Source organism: Vombatus ursinus, unplaced genomic scaffold, assembly GCF_900497805.2.
Source record: "Vombatus ursinus unplaced genomic scaffold, bare-nosed wombat genome assembly UNPS02014810.1, whole genome shotgun sequence".
In the NCBI taxonomy this organism is placed as follows: domain Eukaryota; kingdom Metazoa; phylum Chordata; class Mammalia; order Diprotodontia; family Vombatidae; genus Vombatus; species Vombatus ursinus.
Window position 1 is genome coordinate 35,253,249 of NW_020954588.1, and position 19,873 is coordinate 35,273,121.

At 35.5% G+C, this 19,873-nt stretch overlaps 1 protein-coding gene across 1 annotated transcript in view; it reads left to right on the plus strand.

The window, feature by feature from the left end:
* Positions 1-15,868, plus strand: part of SI (sucrase-isomaltase) — a 101,140-nt gene extending 85,272 nt beyond the window's left edge. Inside the window, exons 38-47 of the mRNA XM_027876017.1 lie at positions 872-906; positions 1,001-1,117; positions 5,191-5,339; positions 10,569-10,653; positions 10,736-10,792; positions 11,561-11,685; positions 13,213-13,301; positions 14,398-14,447; positions 14,704-14,871; positions 15,797-15,868. Of these exons, the coding sequence (XP_027731818.1) occupies positions 872-906; positions 1,001-1,117; positions 5,191-5,339; positions 10,569-10,653; positions 10,736-10,792; positions 11,561-11,685; positions 13,213-13,301; positions 14,398-14,447; positions 14,704-14,871; positions 15,797-15,868 (947 nt within the window). The remainder of the gene's footprint in view (positions 1-871; positions 907-1,000; positions 1,118-5,190; positions 5,340-10,568; positions 10,654-10,735; positions 10,793-11,560; positions 11,686-13,212; positions 13,302-14,397; positions 14,448-14,703; positions 14,872-15,796) is intronic.
* The last annotated feature ends 4,005 nt before the right edge of the window (positions 15,869-19,873 follow it).

The following is a 19,873-nucleotide window of genomic DNA, read 5'->3' on the forward strand; positions in this document are numbered from 1 at the left end:
TCAGAAGTAGTTGAGTTCCAAAGGAATTGTGTTGAAAGTTAACTCCTATTGTTTTAAAGATAATTTCTTTAATCTTTTAGATCTGCAAAATTAGATTCATTCAATTTTAATGAAATGATCATTGGTCTTAATAAAGTCATTCAAATAGTTACAAGAACTGTTTCCACAAATGTGGATTCCATATTTAAGTAAATGCAGAAAATTTTCTTCATTTTGAAAGAGTACAACTTTGAAAATGCACCTTCATTTTTTTCTTTAACAGTGATATGTATAAAGCTGAAATATATTCTAATAACCTATCATGTTACATAGAACCCAACTATTTATGTTTCTCATTATTAGCTCTCACAAGACAGATATTACTTTCATGGACATTTAAATGCTATAGGCAAAATATAATACTATTCCAAAAAGTAAGTGATATTGTTGATTGATTTGCATATTTAATAGAATTTAAATATGACAGTAGGTATATTTACATGGAGGGTTGGAGTTATCAGTCAAGAAGACAAAGGGTTGGATTTCACTTCTAACACTAATTGTGGCCTCTCTCCTAACTGCTATTTCCTTGTAAAGTGGAAATAACATCGAATCAGCAAGCATTTCTTTAGTACCTACCTCACAGGGATTTTGTGAGACTCAAACGGAGTAATACAGAGTATCTCAAAAGCTGCTACTAGCACCATCAATCACAAACACCACCACCACCACAGCTGCCACTGCACCACTCTGTTGCTGCTACTACCGCTACTACTGATATCACTATAATTATTATTGTTATTGTTGTACTGGTAATAGCATGAAAAGTAAAGCAATAACAAAATACCCAAAGAATCTATAGCTTATTAAAATGTTTTTCTCTCTGTTTTAGGTATGATGGAGTTTAGCCTCTTTGGGATATCATATGTAAGCATCCTTACTTTATTCGTGTTTTTGTTTTAGCACAGTTTTTTAAAATAAGCTGAATTGACATTGAATTTAAAATGGCAATATGTTACAGACTGGTGCTGACATCTGTGGCTTCTTCAACAATTCAGAATATGAGCTGTGTATCCGGTGGATGCAACTTGGATCATTTTACCCATTTTCTAGAAATCACAACATTGCATTTACTCGGGTATGTAGCCAGTACATTCATGTTTTCCTGACTCAAATATTCTCAATACTTAATTCCATCCAGCTTCCTTAATTGGGTCTGTAAAAATCCCTCTTTAGGGAAAATGGCTTTAACCAAGAACACTTAATGCCAAATGAATAGCAGAGTTAATCTCATAAATGGGTGATTGAATGAATGGCAGTGTAGAAAATCTTGTGACTTTACAAAAAAGAAAAAAAAAAGGTTTGGTTATAGTCTATCCATGATACCGTTGCAAAGTGATTTGGAATGAAGCAAACTTATTCACAGTATACCTATAATAATCTTTCATATAGAATAATTCTCACTTTTTATACCTTATCTCATTTGTCCCCGCTGTGCCACATATTATTTGTGTGACCTACGACTATAAATTCCAGCAAAGATGAAGACTTATATTTGTACAGGGAATATCCTTTTTTGATAGTTATTTAGCCATTGAAATGACAGGTCTGGTTTCTATCCCCATTCTATCCATCTAGTTTTATTGTTACAACTCTTCAATACAAGTACTACAGGCATTTTTAATGCCCATTTTACAGATGAAAAAACTGTTCAGAGATTATGATGTTCCCTTGGTCACACAGCTATTGAGAATCAGAGATGGAATTTGAATCTAGGTTTTTCTGACAGCAGGGCTAGCATTCTAGCTCCTATGCCACCTTGCTTCTATTTAGGTTTGGTGTAGGTAATATGGGTTTAAGGGTTAGATTTCTTTCTTAAGGACCTTGCCTTAAACCCAAAACACTTTTGCTCTCTATTGATTGACCAATAATAAATCCCAGCCCAAGCTCTGCTTGGTCTTTGTTTGGGCCCTGATGACTCAGAGTGAATGTAAATAGCAACTGTTTCTGTTTTGACCAGAAACCCTGAGTGTCTTCCCCTCCCAGGTCGATTTTTTTTTTTTTTTGACTAGGTAAAAGAGGCCATTCTTTACCTCATTTCTTACCTAGCCTTCATCACTGAATGGACATTGTCTCAGTCAAACTGGACCTGGAAAAGACTTTAGCTTTAAAAGACCAAGGTCTCCCACTGCATCCCTGGCTATCTCCAAGTCATCCTGATTTGTATTTTGCCATTAGGCCCAGATGGCTCTGGAGGAGAAAGTGAGGCTGGTGACTTTTCCCATAGCCCTCCCTTACTCTTAAATCCAATTCACTTGCAAATCATGGCATTACCTCAGGGATGTCATGGTCCTCTTGAGTAGGACAAACCACAACAGTTAATAGACTCACATTCAGCAAAAAATGGCTTCAAGTCCCATACCTCATGTTGACTCCGACCCTTAGCAAGTCATTTTCTAATCCAATAAATCCAATAAATATTTGTTAAATCCTTACTATGTGCCAAGTACCATGCTGCGCCTGGGAGATACAATTAATAAAAGAAAGATAATCCCTGCTCTCGGGGAGTTTACAATCTAATGCGGAGGGGAGACAGCACAAAAAAGGAGGCAGAAAAGTGAGAGCAAGGGGGAAGGAGGAGGACCACTGGGGTTACCTGGCATGGGGGCATTTTTTCATGGATTGAAAAAACAAAACAAAAGAAGGAGCAGATGCATTGTGGACTCTACCTTTCTAAGCTTCCTTTATCCTAGTGGAAAAATGAAAGGGTTCGATAAGATGGATGGATGCCAAGGTCCTTCCTAGCTCTAAATTGATGAACTATGTGAAGTATGTTATGTGAATAGTATAATCTGTATTTTCCAGATGAAGAACCAGAAGCTCAGAGAGGTGTGCTGATTTTTATGGAAGTATGTAGTTATTAAGCATGACAGATATTAAGATTCCAACCATGTCTTCTTAATTAAATCCTAGTTTTCCAGTACCATTGCCATGTGTCTTTAGAAATCTACCATGAAAGACTGAAACTTCCTGTCTCTGAAATGAGAAAGGAAAGATGTCCCTATCACAATGATTATGCTTTTCTCCCCTGGGTCATTTCTTTCTCTCTGCAAGAAAAGTCATTTCAGGTTCTTAGTCCTAGTTAAAAATCTGGAAAAAATATTTTTTTTGTTTTTTTGTTTTCCCCAAATGGAAAGAGAGCAAATAGAAGATCCATCATAAATCAGAATCAAATTTCCTTTCTAAAGGATACAAAACTATCATTTGAAATCAGGATATAAAGCCAAAGTTAAAAAAAATACTAATGAAGAAAAAAATTAAAACTCCTAATGATTTTTGAATCAGAGGGATTTAGTGAGGCTTTGTGGAACAAAGCATAACTGAGCATTCTTTAATAATTTTGAATGCCTTATCCATCTCTAATGTTTGCCGTGGTTAGAGAGGGTTAGTTATCCTTGGGGATGCAGCACACAATCAGGAATAAGATGTTAGACCTTGAGTCAGGAAGCCTTGAATTCAAATCTCACCTCTGATACTTGGTAACTGTGTGACCATGGGAAAGTCACTTCAATTCTTTGGGCCTCTGTTTCCTTATCTGGAAAATGAGAAGAGAAATACTCATTGTACCTTCATCATGGACCTGTTGTGTCTCAAATGAGATAATGTATGAATGCTAGGTAATTTCAGATAGACCCGAAAGACTTTTTGAGGATCTATAGCAAGTCTAGTAATTCTTTGTTTTCCTTCCCTGTTAATCCTTAATTGCTCTCAGATTAGAAAGAATAGCCTAGTTCCAAAGAAAAGAATGCAGAATTTAGAGTCTCATTATCTGGGTTCAAAACCTACCTCCGCCACCAATTGCGTAGGGAGGGGTCAGCAAGTTAGTGAACCTCTTTGAATTCCCATTTCCTTCTCTTCTTTCACCTCCTCATTTTCTTACTCCTTCTCAAACTCCACTTCCACTTCTCTTCCTTTTCCTTCTCCTTTACCTTTAGGTCTTCCTCTTCCTCCTAATAAATAATAATAATGATAATAATAATAATAATAATAATAAAATAATAGCTAGCATTTATATAGTATGCATATGCCAGACATCGTGCTAAGTGTTTTACAAACATTACCTCATTTGATCCTCACAGCAATCCTGGCAGATGCTATTATTATAGCCATTTTACAGTTAAGGAAACTAAGGCAAATAGAGATTAAATGACATACTTATAGTCATATAGCTAGTGAGGTCTACTATTAGATTTGAACTTGGGTCTTCCTTAATTCAGACCCAGAGCTCTGTCACATGAGAAGGTTAGACAATATAATTTCCACAGTATTTAGGCCTCTAAATCTGTGATCTTTATGCTCTTCTCCATAAAAGAGGAATATTTTATTGAGACGATAGTAAGTGTACAGGGAAAAGTTGGTTAATACTGGTGCAGTAATACTAGCTCATAACACTGAGAGTTCTCTTGATGATAAAATATCACTTTAAAAACCTTAAAGATATATATGAGGTAGTAATATGTGCAGTGGAAAGTGTATTGTATTTGTACTTGTCATATTTGTTGCATTTAAATCCCAGCTCCCTGGGCCCTCAGTTTCCTCATCTGCAAAATGAAGACATTGAACTAGATGACCTTTAAGGCTATGATCCCATAAAATGAGGAACCTATTGAAGTTTTTACCTGTTTAGGGACACTGTCTACATGATCATAGACACTTCTTTGAATCCTTACAGTTTTTTTTCCCTTACTTAAACTCTGTGTGTATAACCCTACAATTTAAAGTGACATATTAACAATGAAAATACAAGCTGACTTTAATGCCTAGTATCTTAATGACATTGACCATATTTTGAATCTAACAAGGTAGATGGAATTGGAGGAATAACATAAAATTCAGAAGATGCATTTTTTCATCTGCAAATGATACATTGTCAGTGGATTTATCTAGCTTTTTTTTTATTTGTTGCTAGTTTGTTTAGTTATGTAAGCTCAACAAAAAGGATAAAGTGCCTTCTATGTACACGGCTTGGTGGTAAGCATTAGGAATGTAAAGAAAACAAGCAAGCAAACAAATAAATAAGCTATTGGAGAGCAAGAAGCTTGCCCATAAGAAGCGCACAATATGTATTTCATGTGACCATGACTGAGTATTGTGGGGTGAGAGGAGAGCAATATAAACTGATTATAATAATGTGTATTTCAATTTGTTCAGAGACAAGATCCTGTTTCTTGGAATGAAACTTTTCAAGACATGTCCAGGAATGTTCTTAATATCAGATACACTCTACTGCCCCATTTCTACACACTAATGCATGAAATCCATGCTAATGGTGGCACAGTCATCCGTCCTCTCCTACATGAGTAAGTATAATGAAGGATGAATATACTGCTATGCAGGTTTAGTTTTAATTATTTAATTTCTTTACATTCCTCCAAGATCTTCAATTATGACTTTTGAAAGAGGTTTTTTTTTTTATTATTCTTGGAAAAATATTTTGGAATATATGAAATATCTAGTCATAGTTGGTCATCTTACAATATTACTGTTATTGCGCACAATGTTCTCCTGGTTCTACACATTTCACTTTGCATCAGTTCATGTAAGGCTTTCCAGGTTTTTCTGAGAGCATTTGGCTCATTATTTCTTGTAGCACAATAATTTTCCACTGTGATAATATACCTTTCCACATATCTTCCAAGTTTCTTTGGCTAAAGTATTGTTTCACCCCATCTTTTTGTTGGTTTTGCTATTCCAGAATTTGTTTTGGGGTGCTTCATGGATGTTTGGAGGTGAATATGGGAGAATTATAGTGATTTATTGCTTACTCCACCATCTTGGCTCCCAGAAGTTTTTCCCAATTTTAGACATGTTGAGTTTACAATATCTAAGTAGCTCCAGTTTTAGATATTCAGTAGGCAATTGGAAATGTGACAGTGTTAGTCAACAGAGAGGTTAGGACAAGCAGATCTGAGAATCATCTGCCTCGAGATTATAATTGAGTCAATGGGAACTGATGAGATCATGAAAAGTCATAGTATTGAAGGACATACAAAAAGAGGGCCCAGGAGAGAGTTTTGAGGGCTATCCACAGTTATTGGGTGTGACCGGGATGAAAATCCATCAAAGGAGACTGAGAAGAGGTCAGACAGGTTATAGAACCAAAAGACAATGATTCCATGAAAACCTAGAGAGAAGAGAGTATCAAGGATAAACGGATGATGAAAGAATGTAGAGAAGTTAGGTAGCGTGAAGATTGAGAAAAGACTTTCCATTTGGCAATTAAGAGATCATTTGTAAGGCTGGAGAGAGCAGTGTTAGTTCAATGATGAAATTGGAAGCAAGAGTGCAGAAAGTTAAGAAGAGAGTGAGAGGAAATGAAGTGGTGGAACCAATTATAATCTGCTTTGTTTATGATTTTAGCCAGGACAGGGTGGAGAGACAGAAGATGATAGTGACTGGGTATAGCTGGATCAAATGAGCATTTTTTTTCAGGTGATTGAGGAGACATTGGCAAACTTAAAGCAGTAGAAAGGGAAAGATTAAAGATAATGAAGAGTGTGAGGACAATTGAGTGAGGAATTTGCTACAGAAGATGGGAAGGAATGACTAACTTGTGAAAGTGGAAAGGTTTTCCTTGACAAGGAGAAGGAGACATAATTTATCCTCTTTTCTCCCTACTACCTCTCTTTAAAAAAATGTAAGAAAAGACAACCCTTACAACCAACTGAAGGTTTGTTCTGGGTTGTTTATTTTTGTATTTGGTTTTAATGGCTAACATAGATGAAATAGTAGGGTTTACAGACTAATTGCCAGTTCCCACAAAATATCATTTTTAATGGTATTTGGTAGGTGAAACAAGTATTATTTAATTCTACACCTGATTATAATCTACAGTTTTTCTTACAAACTCTGTTAAAAAACCAACCAACCAAACAAACAAACAAAAAACAAACCCAACAACTTTCAATTCAAAAATGTCCTTTATTCTTGGAAGACAACCTTTATTCTGAAGTCCTCTGATGTCATTACTCTGCCTCTAGCCTCTCCCCTCCAATTGCTATGCATCTATTTTGAATATATTTCATATTTACTTATATGTAAATATAAGTAAGCATACATATATATATATATATAAGCTTATATATAAATATATAAGCATACACTTATATGGGTATGCACTGTTCCCTCCCAGTAGAATATGCTTCTTTAGGGCACACAATGTTTCTGCATCTAAATTTTCTCATTTGTAAAATGGAGACAATAAAATTGATATAATTCATCTCTTGGTTATTATGAGGATCGGTAACAATAGGTCACACTTCAAAACTGCGTCATGGCCAAGTACCTTGTCCAAAAGAACAGTATGAAGAAAGTAGTACATAGATTATCATTCACATTTTACTGATGAAACTGAAGTTTGAAGATGTCAAGTCCCTTGCTTGTCTTCACATGACCAATAAGTTTGGGACTTTAAGATTCCGGTCTTTGGAGTCCAAGTGCAAGGTACAATTCACTGTGCCCATCTAATCTCCCCAAGTGATGTAATGTATTGTGTTCATAATGATAAAGCAATAGATAAATGTCAGTGGTGGCAATGATTGATGATTATAATTCAAAGAACAAATTCTGTCTTTTTTCCTTCTTATCCTTTCCATTCTAATCCTCATTCCCAATAATAACTCGGAAGCTGCTTCCCCAATAGCATCCCTTCAGCTTTATTTGGATGGATATCTTTTGCAGTTTTATCACTTTCCTTAATAAAGAAACCCCAAAGAACAAACCTCTACCTTATCACTCTCCAAAATAATAACAGTTTATTTTTAATGAAAAAAATGTGGCACAATGTACCACAACACTGCTGGACTTGGAATGAGAAAAAAATGGGATTCAAATCATCTTGTAGCCTCAGTTTCCTCATCTACAAAATGGGCATGATGATATCTGGAGCACCTAACCCACCAAGTTCTCATGAGGATCAAAGTTGCTATGTAAAATATTTTCCCAAACATTATATAAATAATAACTTCTATTATCATCCTGTTCATCTTCCTCATCATTATCGTCATTGTTTTTAATAGACATATACCATGATACTATTGTTAAGTACCATCATATAGCACTTTAATGATTACAAAACTTCTTAAATACATTGTCCTATTGGGGGGGGTCACAGAAATAATCTATATTATTCACAGTCCCCTTACAAACTGTATTGATATTTCAGTTGTTTTTTTATTAATTTATTTTGATTTATCAACAATCACTTCCTTAAGCTTTTGAGTTTTAAATTTTTCTCCTCCTCCCTCCCCACCTCCCTCCCCAAGACAACACACAATCTGATGCAGGCTATGCATATACATTGCTATTAAACATTTTCACATTAGTCATGCTGTGAGGAAGAATTAGAACCAATAGAAGGAACCACAAGAAAGAAGAAACAAAACAAAACAAAACAGAAAAAAAGAGCAAATAGTATGCTTTGATATGCATTCAAACTCCACAGTTCTTTCTTTGGATGTGGATAGCATTTTCCATCATGAGACTTTTGGAAATGTCTTAGATTCTTGCATTGCTGAGAAGGGCTAAGTCTATCAAAGTCAGTCATCACACAATTTGGCTGTTACTGTGTACAATGTTCTCCTGGTTCTGCTCACTTCACTTAGCATCAGTCCATACAAGTCTTTCCAGGTTTTTCTGAAGTCTGCCTGCTTATCATTTCTTTTTTTTATTAATTTCTTTTGATTTATCATCAATCACTTCCATAAACTTTTGAGTTTTAAATTTTTCTCCCCTCCTTCCCTGCCTCCCCAAGACAGTGTGCAATCTGATATAGGCTATACATATACATTCCTCTTAAACATTGTCACATTAGTGATGTTGTAAGGAAGAATTAAAACCAATAGGAGGAACTACCAGAAGGAGAAAACAAAAGAAAACAGAAGAAAAAGTAACAAATATTTTGCTTCTATCTTTAGTTGGTTTGGAATGAATAGCAGAGTTTTCTGCATTTGGGAAGGCAGGTAGTTGACAAGTAGATAGTAATTCCTTACTATATGCCAGGCACTGTGCATACAACTGGGGATACAAAGGCAAAAATCCAACTTGATCTCAAGGACGTCACAGGCTAATGGGGAGCATGGGAAGCTATGTACAAAGAGGATCTATATACACAGGCTAAATGGGAGGGAATCTCAGAGGGAAGACACTAGCATTAGATAGGACCAAGAAAAACTTCATGTAGAAGCTGAGATTCTGGCTAAGATTTGAAAGAAGCGAGAAAGCAATGATGGGGAGGACAGGATATAGATAACTCTAGTCATAGAGGAAAGTTAATAAGATGGCTGCCATCAGAAAATGAAGTGCCTTGAGTAAAGAATAGCAAAGAGTCCAGTGTTACTATGTTACTACATTACAGAGTCTGAGGAGTGTAATAAGCCATAAGAATACTGAAAAAAGTAGGAAGAAGCTGGGTTATGAGGAGATTTAAGATACAAATAGATGATTTTATATTTAATCCTGGAGGTAATAGGGTACCACTGGAGTGGCAGAGGGGTGGAGAGTAACATGGTTTGATGTGTACATTGGAAGGATCACTTTGGCATCTGAGTGGAGGAAGGACTGGGGTCAGGAAAGATTTCAGGGATAATGTTCAACCCGAAGGCTATTATAGTAATTCAGATGAGAGGTGATGAAGGCGTGAGGGTGATGGCAGTGTCAAAAGAGAGAAGAGGGCATATACAAAAAGATGTCACAAAGGTATAAATGATAGGATTTTGCAAATAATTGGATACAGGGGATAAAAAAGAATGATGTCAAAGATGCAAGCTGGGGTGACTGAGAGAATGGTGTTGCCCTCAACAATAATAGCAAAATTAGGAAAAGGAGATGAGCTTTTGGAGCTTAGCTTTGGACTTGTTGCATTTCAGATGTCAGTAGGATATCAAATTTGAGATGTCCAGTAGGCAGTCGGAGATGTGAGACTGAAGTCAGGAAACAAGTTGGGGCTGAATAAAAAGGTCTATGAATCATCTCTACGGGACTGATGGAATCACAAAGTGAGATAATACAGAGGGAGAAGAGAAGAGGGACCAGAAAAGAACCTTGAGGGATACTTACAATTAGCAATGATGGCCTGGAGGAAACAGAAAAGTGGGCAGACAGGAGAACCATGGAAGAGCAGAGTCACAAAAAATCTGGAAGATAGCAGGAAAAGAAGGTGATCAACATTAACAGTTGCAGAAGGTTCAAGAAGGATAAGGGCTGAAAAAAAAGAGTCTATTAGATTTGGTCATTTAAAAAAATCATTGTCAACTTTAAAGAAAGAATAATGAATTAATACACTCAGGAAGACTTCATTGTCAACTTCTTTATCTTTGCATAGTTATTAGGCAATTTTCATTTTAATTATCTATGAACTGGGCATTATATGCTCCTTTATTTTGTGTTTGTGCATGCATATGAATATGGACATGTAAATTATCTATGATCTGTCAAATACAGTGTGTTCCTTTCATCTATAATTCCTATGAATTCACTTACTTTGTTGTAAACATATGCATAATGACTGGTTATGTATTTGCTATTTCAAGGTTCTTTGATGATAAGGAAACCTGGAACATTTTCAAACAGTTTCTTTGGGGCTCAGGCTTTTTGGTGAGCCCCGTTATGGAACCGGTAAGTATAGAAACATCACTCTTTATTTGATAGCTATTTAAAACTGAATTGTTTATTATGTTTGTCTGTTTTTGATCTTTAGGCTGCCACAACTGTAAAGGCATATGTGCCTGATGCCCGCTGGTTCGATTTTCATACGGTAAGAGATGAACAATGTGCTTTCTCTTTCAAAATCCACTTTAGAAAGCTTCTAGTATAGTCATACAAAAAGAGCATCCTAGTACAAACAAACTTAAAACATCCATGGCACATAGACGTTAAGTGTGAAAACAATCTGAGAACTAACTTGCATAGATAGAAATGTTAGTGTGGTGATGGTGGTCCTCCTTTGATTTTTGCTTTTTAATCTAACTATTGCCTTGGTTTCATAAAGAAACACTGAAATCGTACTGTACCACATTATGTCAGATATATTGAATGAAGATAAATAATCGTCTTAAGGGGGAAGAAAATCACCTTATAGTGCCAGAGACAATATCTTTGGCTACAAAACTCCGACTCATTTTTTTTTTCTGCATGTGAAATCCACATATCTAAGTATAAGGCTAAGTCATAATATAAATCCATTAATCATGCATAGAATACTATGCTAGGTCCAGAAGATAGTGAAGTAAGTACTTTGCAATACTCAAAAGGCTATATTAATTCATTTTTACTGTTCTCATTACTCAACTATATATTGAGATTAGTTTTCTAGTTGCTTAGAAAATATTTAATTACTTTCTTCCTCTGTTTAAAATTGAAATATTTATTCTAAATTATTAAATGTTCTTTGAAGATGTATTTATTTCAAATTTAAATTTATTCTTGTGTAAAAATACTTTATTCACATGTGATAGGTTCCTGTGAGTATTTACTGTGGTTCTGGTTCTTTTCCCTAATATTTTACCTCAATCTCTTTTTTTAGGGGTATGATATTGGAATTAGGAAGCAATATACTGAGTTTGATGCTCCTCTGGATAAAATCAACCTCCACGTCCGGGGTGGTCTTATTCTTCCTTTTCAGGATCCTGCCCAGAATACCTTTCATAGGTAAGAAAAGTGAAATGAGAAATGTTGAATTAGAGATTTATGATGACCAATGATTAGATGTCTCATATTAAAGCAGGAATCTCTCTAGTTCTAAAATAGATGTGAAATTCTTTTTTACTTTAATTGTAACAGAACATATACTGAGTTTCTTGCTTATGAACAACACTTTATTTGTGAAACTTCTTGATTTATGAAGGGCCACCACAGGTGAAAATTCCCCACCTACAAGACTGCAGAATCCCCTCTTTGCCTTTCTACCATCATTGTCTCTTGTACTCTCTAAATTATTCATTCCTAGCGATTGTTGTTCAACTTCTGTCTCACCACCTCCCTGGGACATTTCTTTGTGACTGACTGCCATCCCCTTGCTACCATCTACTGCCAAATGATGCAGACTGCAACTTCCGCTAGTAAAGACAAGATTTCTCTGATACCACTACTTCATAAAGTCAAACACCATCACCTGTCCCATCTCATCCTGCCTCCATTTGATAATCAGTTCTTTTCTTCTCAAAGACCAAGAACTCCTGGACGTTTCCATTAGACTTCTGGTCCAAAAATGGAAGGGGGTTAGAGTCCCTACTTTTCCTTCTTGGAATTACAAGTTTGGAATGGAAACATCTTCCCATAAAAATGATATTAAAAGTGTTAGTAAGGTTTTTGTAACACTTTTAGATAAGTCCTATAAGTTCTAGAACTCAGCCGCATTTCTGGTTAAATGGAATTTTGTGGTATCCTGATCATAACATGATTTTTATGGGAAAATGGGTTGCAGGTTCTAGATAATCAAGGATGGATCATTCTCAAAATATATTTAATTGCAAAAACAAAACATAGGGAACATACATAGTTACAAAGGAAAATAGTTATGTTGAAATACAATTTATATATATGCATATATGTATGTATATATATATGCATATTCATATTATATAATCTATCATTTTAGTACTTTCTCCCCTCCTTACCCTCACAGGTTTGTTGTGAGGATAAAATGAAATAACCAATGTAAAGCACTTTCAAAACTTAGAACATATCAATGTTCTTTATTATTGTTATCATCATCATCAACATCTTCAACATTACCATTTTGATATTCACCTCGGACACTTTTTCTCTGTAATAATCATTTTTGGTTATTGAAAAACAGACACCTTTCCCTCTTCTGTGCACATTTAACATCAAGGCCAAAATTAATAATAAGATTTGGAGGAGAGGGGTAGCATGAAGGGGCAAAAGATGAGAATGAAGATATAATAAAGCCACCACTTAGTTTTCCTTTGATCTATACCATATTGTTGCTTTTATTTGCTTGTATTTGTATACAAGACCCATTCCTCAAATTAGACTCAGGCTTTACTAACCAGTGTCCTTACTTCTAAAAAAATGATGACTCATTGGACATGGGATGCAGTGGGAGATGAATTAAATATTCCTTACTTATGTGTTTTGTATAGTCAGATTTTTGTTTATAAGTCTCTGGGAAATAACTATAATTGATCATTCTGAAAAATGTTTTTCTTACAGTCGAAATAATTTCATGGGACTCATTGTTGCTGTGGATGATAACAAAATGGCACAAGGTTCATTGTTCTGGGATGATGGAGACAGCATTGGTGAGTCTGACTTTGCTACTGAATAGTAGCACATCAATCTCTCCAATATTGCTATAGTGCTGATTATTCCCCTCCTCCTCTTCCCTTATTCCTCAGCCTTTTATGTAAGGTAGAAACTCAGTATAGCTACATTTCAGGTGGCAAGCTATTAGGGGAGTTTCATCATGAAGCAACTGTGCTGTCTAGTACCACAATGAAACCATAAAAGAGGTTACTTTTCTTGATCAACCTTGTGTGTTTGGGTGTGCCAGACAGAGAGTGTCACAAGGAAGCCATGTCACCAAAGGTCATGGTGTAGACAACATAGTCCAGAGCATACTGATGCACACAAAGGGATTGAGCTTTGTGAGATATGCAATACTTTAAGGAGAAAAAGTGAGGCTCTCACCCTCGTTCTGATTTTATACATGCACACACACACACACTTATATAATAAACATACACATAAACATATGTACACAACAGATACACATACATTTGTGCACATATACATACACATATATATGCATGTATATATATGTGTGTGTGTGTGTACACACACACACACACACACACACACACACACACACACACATATGGATATATGATTTGTGGTGAGGTCTGTTGTCCAGACAAAGTTTATTATTTCATCCAGGCAGGAATAGCTCAATGTAATGATCTCCATTATTCTACTTCTCATGCATATGCAAGAAAAGAAATGTAAATAACCCCAAAGAGAATAATAGCGAATGTTTATATAGCACTTGAACTTTTGTAAAATGTTTGACAGAGTGTTTTTGCATTCTTTGAGCCTCACAACAACCTCATGGTGGTAGGTACTCCAGGCCTATTATCCTCATTTTACAGATGAGGAAACCGAGTCTAAGAGAAGCTAAGTATTTGCCATAATCATACAGTTAGTAAGTATTAGAGCTGAGATTCCCCTAGTTTTTTCCTTAATTCCCAAGTCCAACAACTTATCCTCTATGCTTTGCTGAAGAAGTATATCCAGGTGGATTTTTAACTATTTCAAGTAATTCCTAAGGGGGGGGCAAAACATTTTGCCATTCTTTCATGGTTTTCTCTAAACATGTTTTGTCTCTGTCTTTTTTAATAGATACTTATGAAAAAGGACAATACCTGTCAGTACAGTTTCAATTAAATCAGGTAAGGATAACTTTGAAACTCTCTCTAAATACTGTTTTCTTAACTTTTGGGAAATTATATATATATATATACATATATATATACACACACACACATATGTATATATATACAACATACATACATATACACACACACGTATATATACATATATACGTGTGTGTATATATATATATCCGAGTGTACATAACTATTCTTTATGTCATGGGTGCCCAGCCCATTACAACTTAAATATTGTCTTTCTTATCTAATTTTTCAGACGACTCTGACAAGTACTGTCATACATAAAGGGTATTCAAACCCCAGTGAGCTGAGACTTGGGCATATCAAAGTGTGGGGAAAAGACAAGACTCCAGTTTCAAGTGTAGTACTCACATACAATGGCCAGAGTCAAGACATTGCCTTTAATGAAGATTCAAACAATGGGGTAAGATCTGAATGAGAATTCTTATTACATATAAATTCCTTTAAACCTATTGTTTCTGTGTTTCCTAAAATTAGAGAAGTACATTTTGATGAAAAACAGTATTCCTTTTTTCATTTTCTCTCTTCTTCTTCTTTCCTTGTTTCTCTCCTCTTCACTTTCATTGCATTCACCACCTTTTCATCTTCTTCTTTCTTTTTCAAAAACAACATTTTGTTGCTGCGAATAGCCTTTGAGTAGAAAGACATAGTACTAGCATTGCTTTAAGTGATCAATTCTCTTTAAACATGTTTTCCTGAGATTATTGCAGACTTGTTAGCTTTTCTGTAATATTTGAAGGTTTTCATATGGAAGAGGGATTTGATTTATCTCCAAAGCATAGACCTGTAGGAAAAGATATAAGTGGCAGGGTGGGACATTTAAATTCTATGAAAGCAAAAACTTTTTTTATAGCACATTCTCAAAAGAATAATTGGCTACAAAGGGAAGCAGTGGCATCAAGGTTCATGGTTCTGGAACAGTGGAGAAAGCATTTATAATAAGAATATGTTACCTGATGGAAAGTTTGGGTCTCATATATTATCGTGGATTGCAAATCACTCTCCTTTTCCTCACCTCTCATTCCTCTGAGAAATTTTCAAAGACTAAATCTTGGCATTACAGCTGGAGAGACTTTAATGTCATTGAGTCTCCCCTCCCCTTATCTTAAGGACATTCTGTTTGTGGACTTAGGACTTTTCTTTCCTCATCTATAACAAGAAGGGATTGCATCAGAAAATCATTATTGTCCCTTCCAGCTCTTACAAACTATGCTTCCTCAAAAAGGGGCATTTATATATTTAGATGATATTATTGCTCATCATAACAAGCTAGGAATATAAAGTTCTAAATGAATATTAAAATTGTATATTTTCTTTAACCCTCCCAGATATTAGAAATTCATCTTTCTGACAAAGGTGTCATCTTGGAGAACAACATAGAAATTTCTTGGACAACATGAGAACTAAATGACAACTTCAATTTTTAAAGGAAAGGACCAATCTACTACAGTTTCAATTAATATCTTCAATTTTTCATCTTATAAACTCATTTTTTTTCCTATGTAATATAATTAAATATTTCAAATATATTTAATGGAAATTAATTTCTAGGAGTCTGTGAGGTTTTTTTTTATTACTATTCTAATTGGAACAGAGATCTAGAATCTTATTTTGTATTATATAGTTAAGAAGATTTCAGGAACACCATGAGATTATGTTTAATTCCCCTTGCAGAGTCTCAGAGATGATTGTCAATTAATAACTAAACATATCAATTGAAATGAACCACGTGGGAATTAAAAGAATGATATTTTGCTCTTCTTGGCTATTCCCGAGTCCTGCTCTCATCCACTATACCAGGTTGCTTCTTCTATCTCAATATAGTTAGTGAGATTTATATATATATATATATATAATATATATATAGTATATGTATATGTATGTATATACACACACACACACACATACATATAGTTATGTATTGTTATATATAGTTATAGCCCTGGAAGTTTTGCAAAGCACTTTACAAATATTATCTCATTTTACTTTCACAACAACCCTGAGAAGTACAGATAAGGAAATTGAGGCTGAGAGAGGTTTCATCATTCACCCAGAGTCATACAGCTAGCAAGTATCTGAGTCAAGATTCAAAATCAATAATTCCATAATACCAGTCCTCCTCATTTGCCATTATACCACCTGTCAGGCCTGGATGTCCAGGAATTGTCAATAGGAGAAACAAGAGTTCAGAGCTGGGTCCCTATCTATTGCAAAACAGGAGAAACACCAAAATCTTAGAGATGGGTCAATGTTGTCCATAAATTTTTAAAAGGTGAAACCATGGCCATTCTCCCTAGTGGACCCAGCCAATGATGATGTCTCTCTCCTTTTTCAGAATTATCTTGAACTAAGCAGGTCTTGCTATTTTGTCCATATATACATATACACCAATTGTATCCCCTTAAAGAATGTTAACTCCTTGAGGACAAGGCATATATTATTTTCATCTAAAGCTTACCACAGTGCCTGGCACATTGCAAGTCAGGTTATTTGTTGATCAATGAACTAATTGATAGGGAACTCTTATGGAAATGAACACAAAGAAGGGATCATACAAACCTTTCAGAGTACTAGGATCTTATTGGTTACTTCATTGAATTTGAGATTCTTCCAAAACTTGACTCATTCTCACACTCCATATCCTTCTACAGCTTCAGAGTGATATTGACTGGATGCACAATAGCCTTGGTCTTCCTTACCCTTTAAATAACTCAGAGGTAATTACCATCTTAAGAGAAGTGGGCATTCTAAGAGGGGTTTCTGTGTCTGCATTCAGTTCTTTTCCTAGTACATACTGTGAAAGGTTCTCAATGCTTAATGTCTATGCTTGCTGTTAATAAAAGGAATTTCTTTGGCTTTGTACTAAAAGGTCTTAGGGTGCCCCACTGAAGAAAGTACATCCTCTCAGAATGTTGAATTCTCTTTGAGTGCACAGTTATGCTCATTCTTAAATGAAGAATTAAAAAGGGACATTAGTGAGATGCCTTTTAAGGTCCATAGGTTTATAGTGAGATATTTATTATGTTATAGTTCATAAATGGGAGAAATGATGTTCAGGAATAGAACAGAATTAGGGTATTAGTTCCTAGGAATAGAGGCAGGGAATCTCTAAAAGATTACTTTGATCTGTAGCCCTGGAGAAATTAGGTAGAATGAATATCACTGCTTATTTCAACAGAGGATCATGGAAGCAAGGAGGATGAAGAAGGAAGAGGGGAGAAAGGAGAGGAAGGAATGGAGAAAGAGAGAAAGGGAGAGAGGAAGGAAGAAACAAAGAAAGAAAGAAAGAAAATAAAGAAAAAGGGAAAGGTAGGAAGGAAGGAAAGAAGGAAAGAAGGAAAGAAAAGTGTAACCTGATGGAAAAGTGTTGGTCTTGGAATTAGAAGAGACCAAGTTTTTAAATGAGTTTCTGAAACATTAGCCTTGGGAACATGGTGGGTCACTTTACGTCTGTGGATCTTAGTTTCCACATCTTAAAAATGGCAATGGTAATATTTGTATTCCCTATGTTATAGGATTGTTCTGAGGAAAGGCCTTTGCAAATCTTCAGGTATTTGTTAAGTATGAGTTGTTCTTATGTATTTAGTGCAGCATCTGGGGCACCTTCACTCTCTTAAGCTATTAATTCCCTTGCATTTATGTGACCTCTTGAAAATCTATTCACTTTACTTACAAGTATTCAAGTCTTCCCCCATTTTCCTTTATCCCTCACCCCCCCTTCACCCCTTCCCATAGAATGTGAATTTCTTGAATGAACTTTGTAATCCTAGCACCTAGCCCTGTGACTGGAACATAGCTTGTTGTCTCTTTAATAAATGCTTGCTGAATTAATTGAAATGTAGACCTATATCCACTCAGAACCACAGCTCATGAGACCCCACCAATATGTTTATGAGTCATTAATAAGACAAAAATCAAAGGTATCCAAAGAATAATATAGTAAGATAATTAGCAATAGAATGTTTTCTCCACACCATATTTTTGGTCGCACTCTTCCACAAGTATACATTTTGCTCTTCTTATTTGCAGCCATGTACAATTCAGTAAGAGAATATTAGAGGTAGAAAGGACCTTAAAGGTCACTTTGTCAACCTCTCTAATTTCACAAATTAGGGTAAGTGATTTGTCAAAGATCATGCAGGTTGTCAGTATCAGCTCCAGCAATGAAAGCTAAATTTTCATATTTCCAGGCCTCCAGAAGAGTACTCTTACCATTGGACATGATAAACATGAAACTTTAATTTCCATATCATCAGAGGTAGGCTACCTCACAATGGTTTGTGGCCATTGTGCATGCTACAGCTTCTTGGAGCCAGGTGAGAGTTGGGTGAAGGTGGACACTAAAGGTAGAAAAGCAGACCTTTTCAGGGCTCAGGAAACCCTTACTCCAGAGGTGCTAGTCTTCCCTGAACATCTCATACATTCTGGCTTTTCTGCTACTCTAGAGTCAGAGACTTATGAGAGGAGTTCTAGCCCCCTGCATCCTGGTCCTGGCTATTTTGTATATAGGCTCTTAGGAAGAAACATCAATAGTTCAAGTCTTAGTACCCTAAGCCAAATAAATATCTCGGACAACTTCAATACCTTTTTAGAAAAGAGTAGTCTAACTTTTGGAAGGTTGGAGGATGGGGTTAGGTTATTGTTTCCACCACAGAGGCACTATTCATCTGGCTAGAAACAAATCAATCAGAATTTCCTTATCTACAATATGGGATAAAAGAATCTGGATTTTTTACTTCCTAGAGTATTTGGCAGATTCAAATAAAGAGCTTTGTAAAATTTAAAATATGATAGAATTGTCATTTTCACAACCACCACCACCATCACAACCACTGAAAGCATTTTGTGGCTTTATTCTTTATCTGTGAGGGTACCTCAGAGGTCAAGTAGCTGAAGATACAGATAACAGGACACCTCTGGTTCTATGATTTCAAGCACTAGCTTACCTCTTTGGCTGACAATGACTATTCCCAACTTTGCTTCTGTAACTGCTATAGGATATGGGAAGAACTAGCTCGATAACCTGGTTCAAATCCTACTTCAGACACTATCCCTGTGACCCTAAAAATTCATTTTACTTTTATGGGCCTCAGTTTCCTCATAAATAATGAATATAAAATAAGAGGTTTGGATTTGATAACATCTAAAGTTAATTGAGCTCTAAATTTATGATTTTATGACTTCAAGTTTCTAATAAGGTTCTTCCAAATCATTTCAGAATTATTATAGTTTTCATAGCTAGAAGCAACCTTTCAATTAATCTATTCAAACATCTTCATTTTACAGATGGGAAAATTGAGTCACAGAGTGGGGAATTGATTTAGCCCCACAGTCATATAGAGTATAAGTAGTAGAACTAGGATTTTTAACTCAGAGCTAAGAATGCTACAAGTACAGATTAAGAG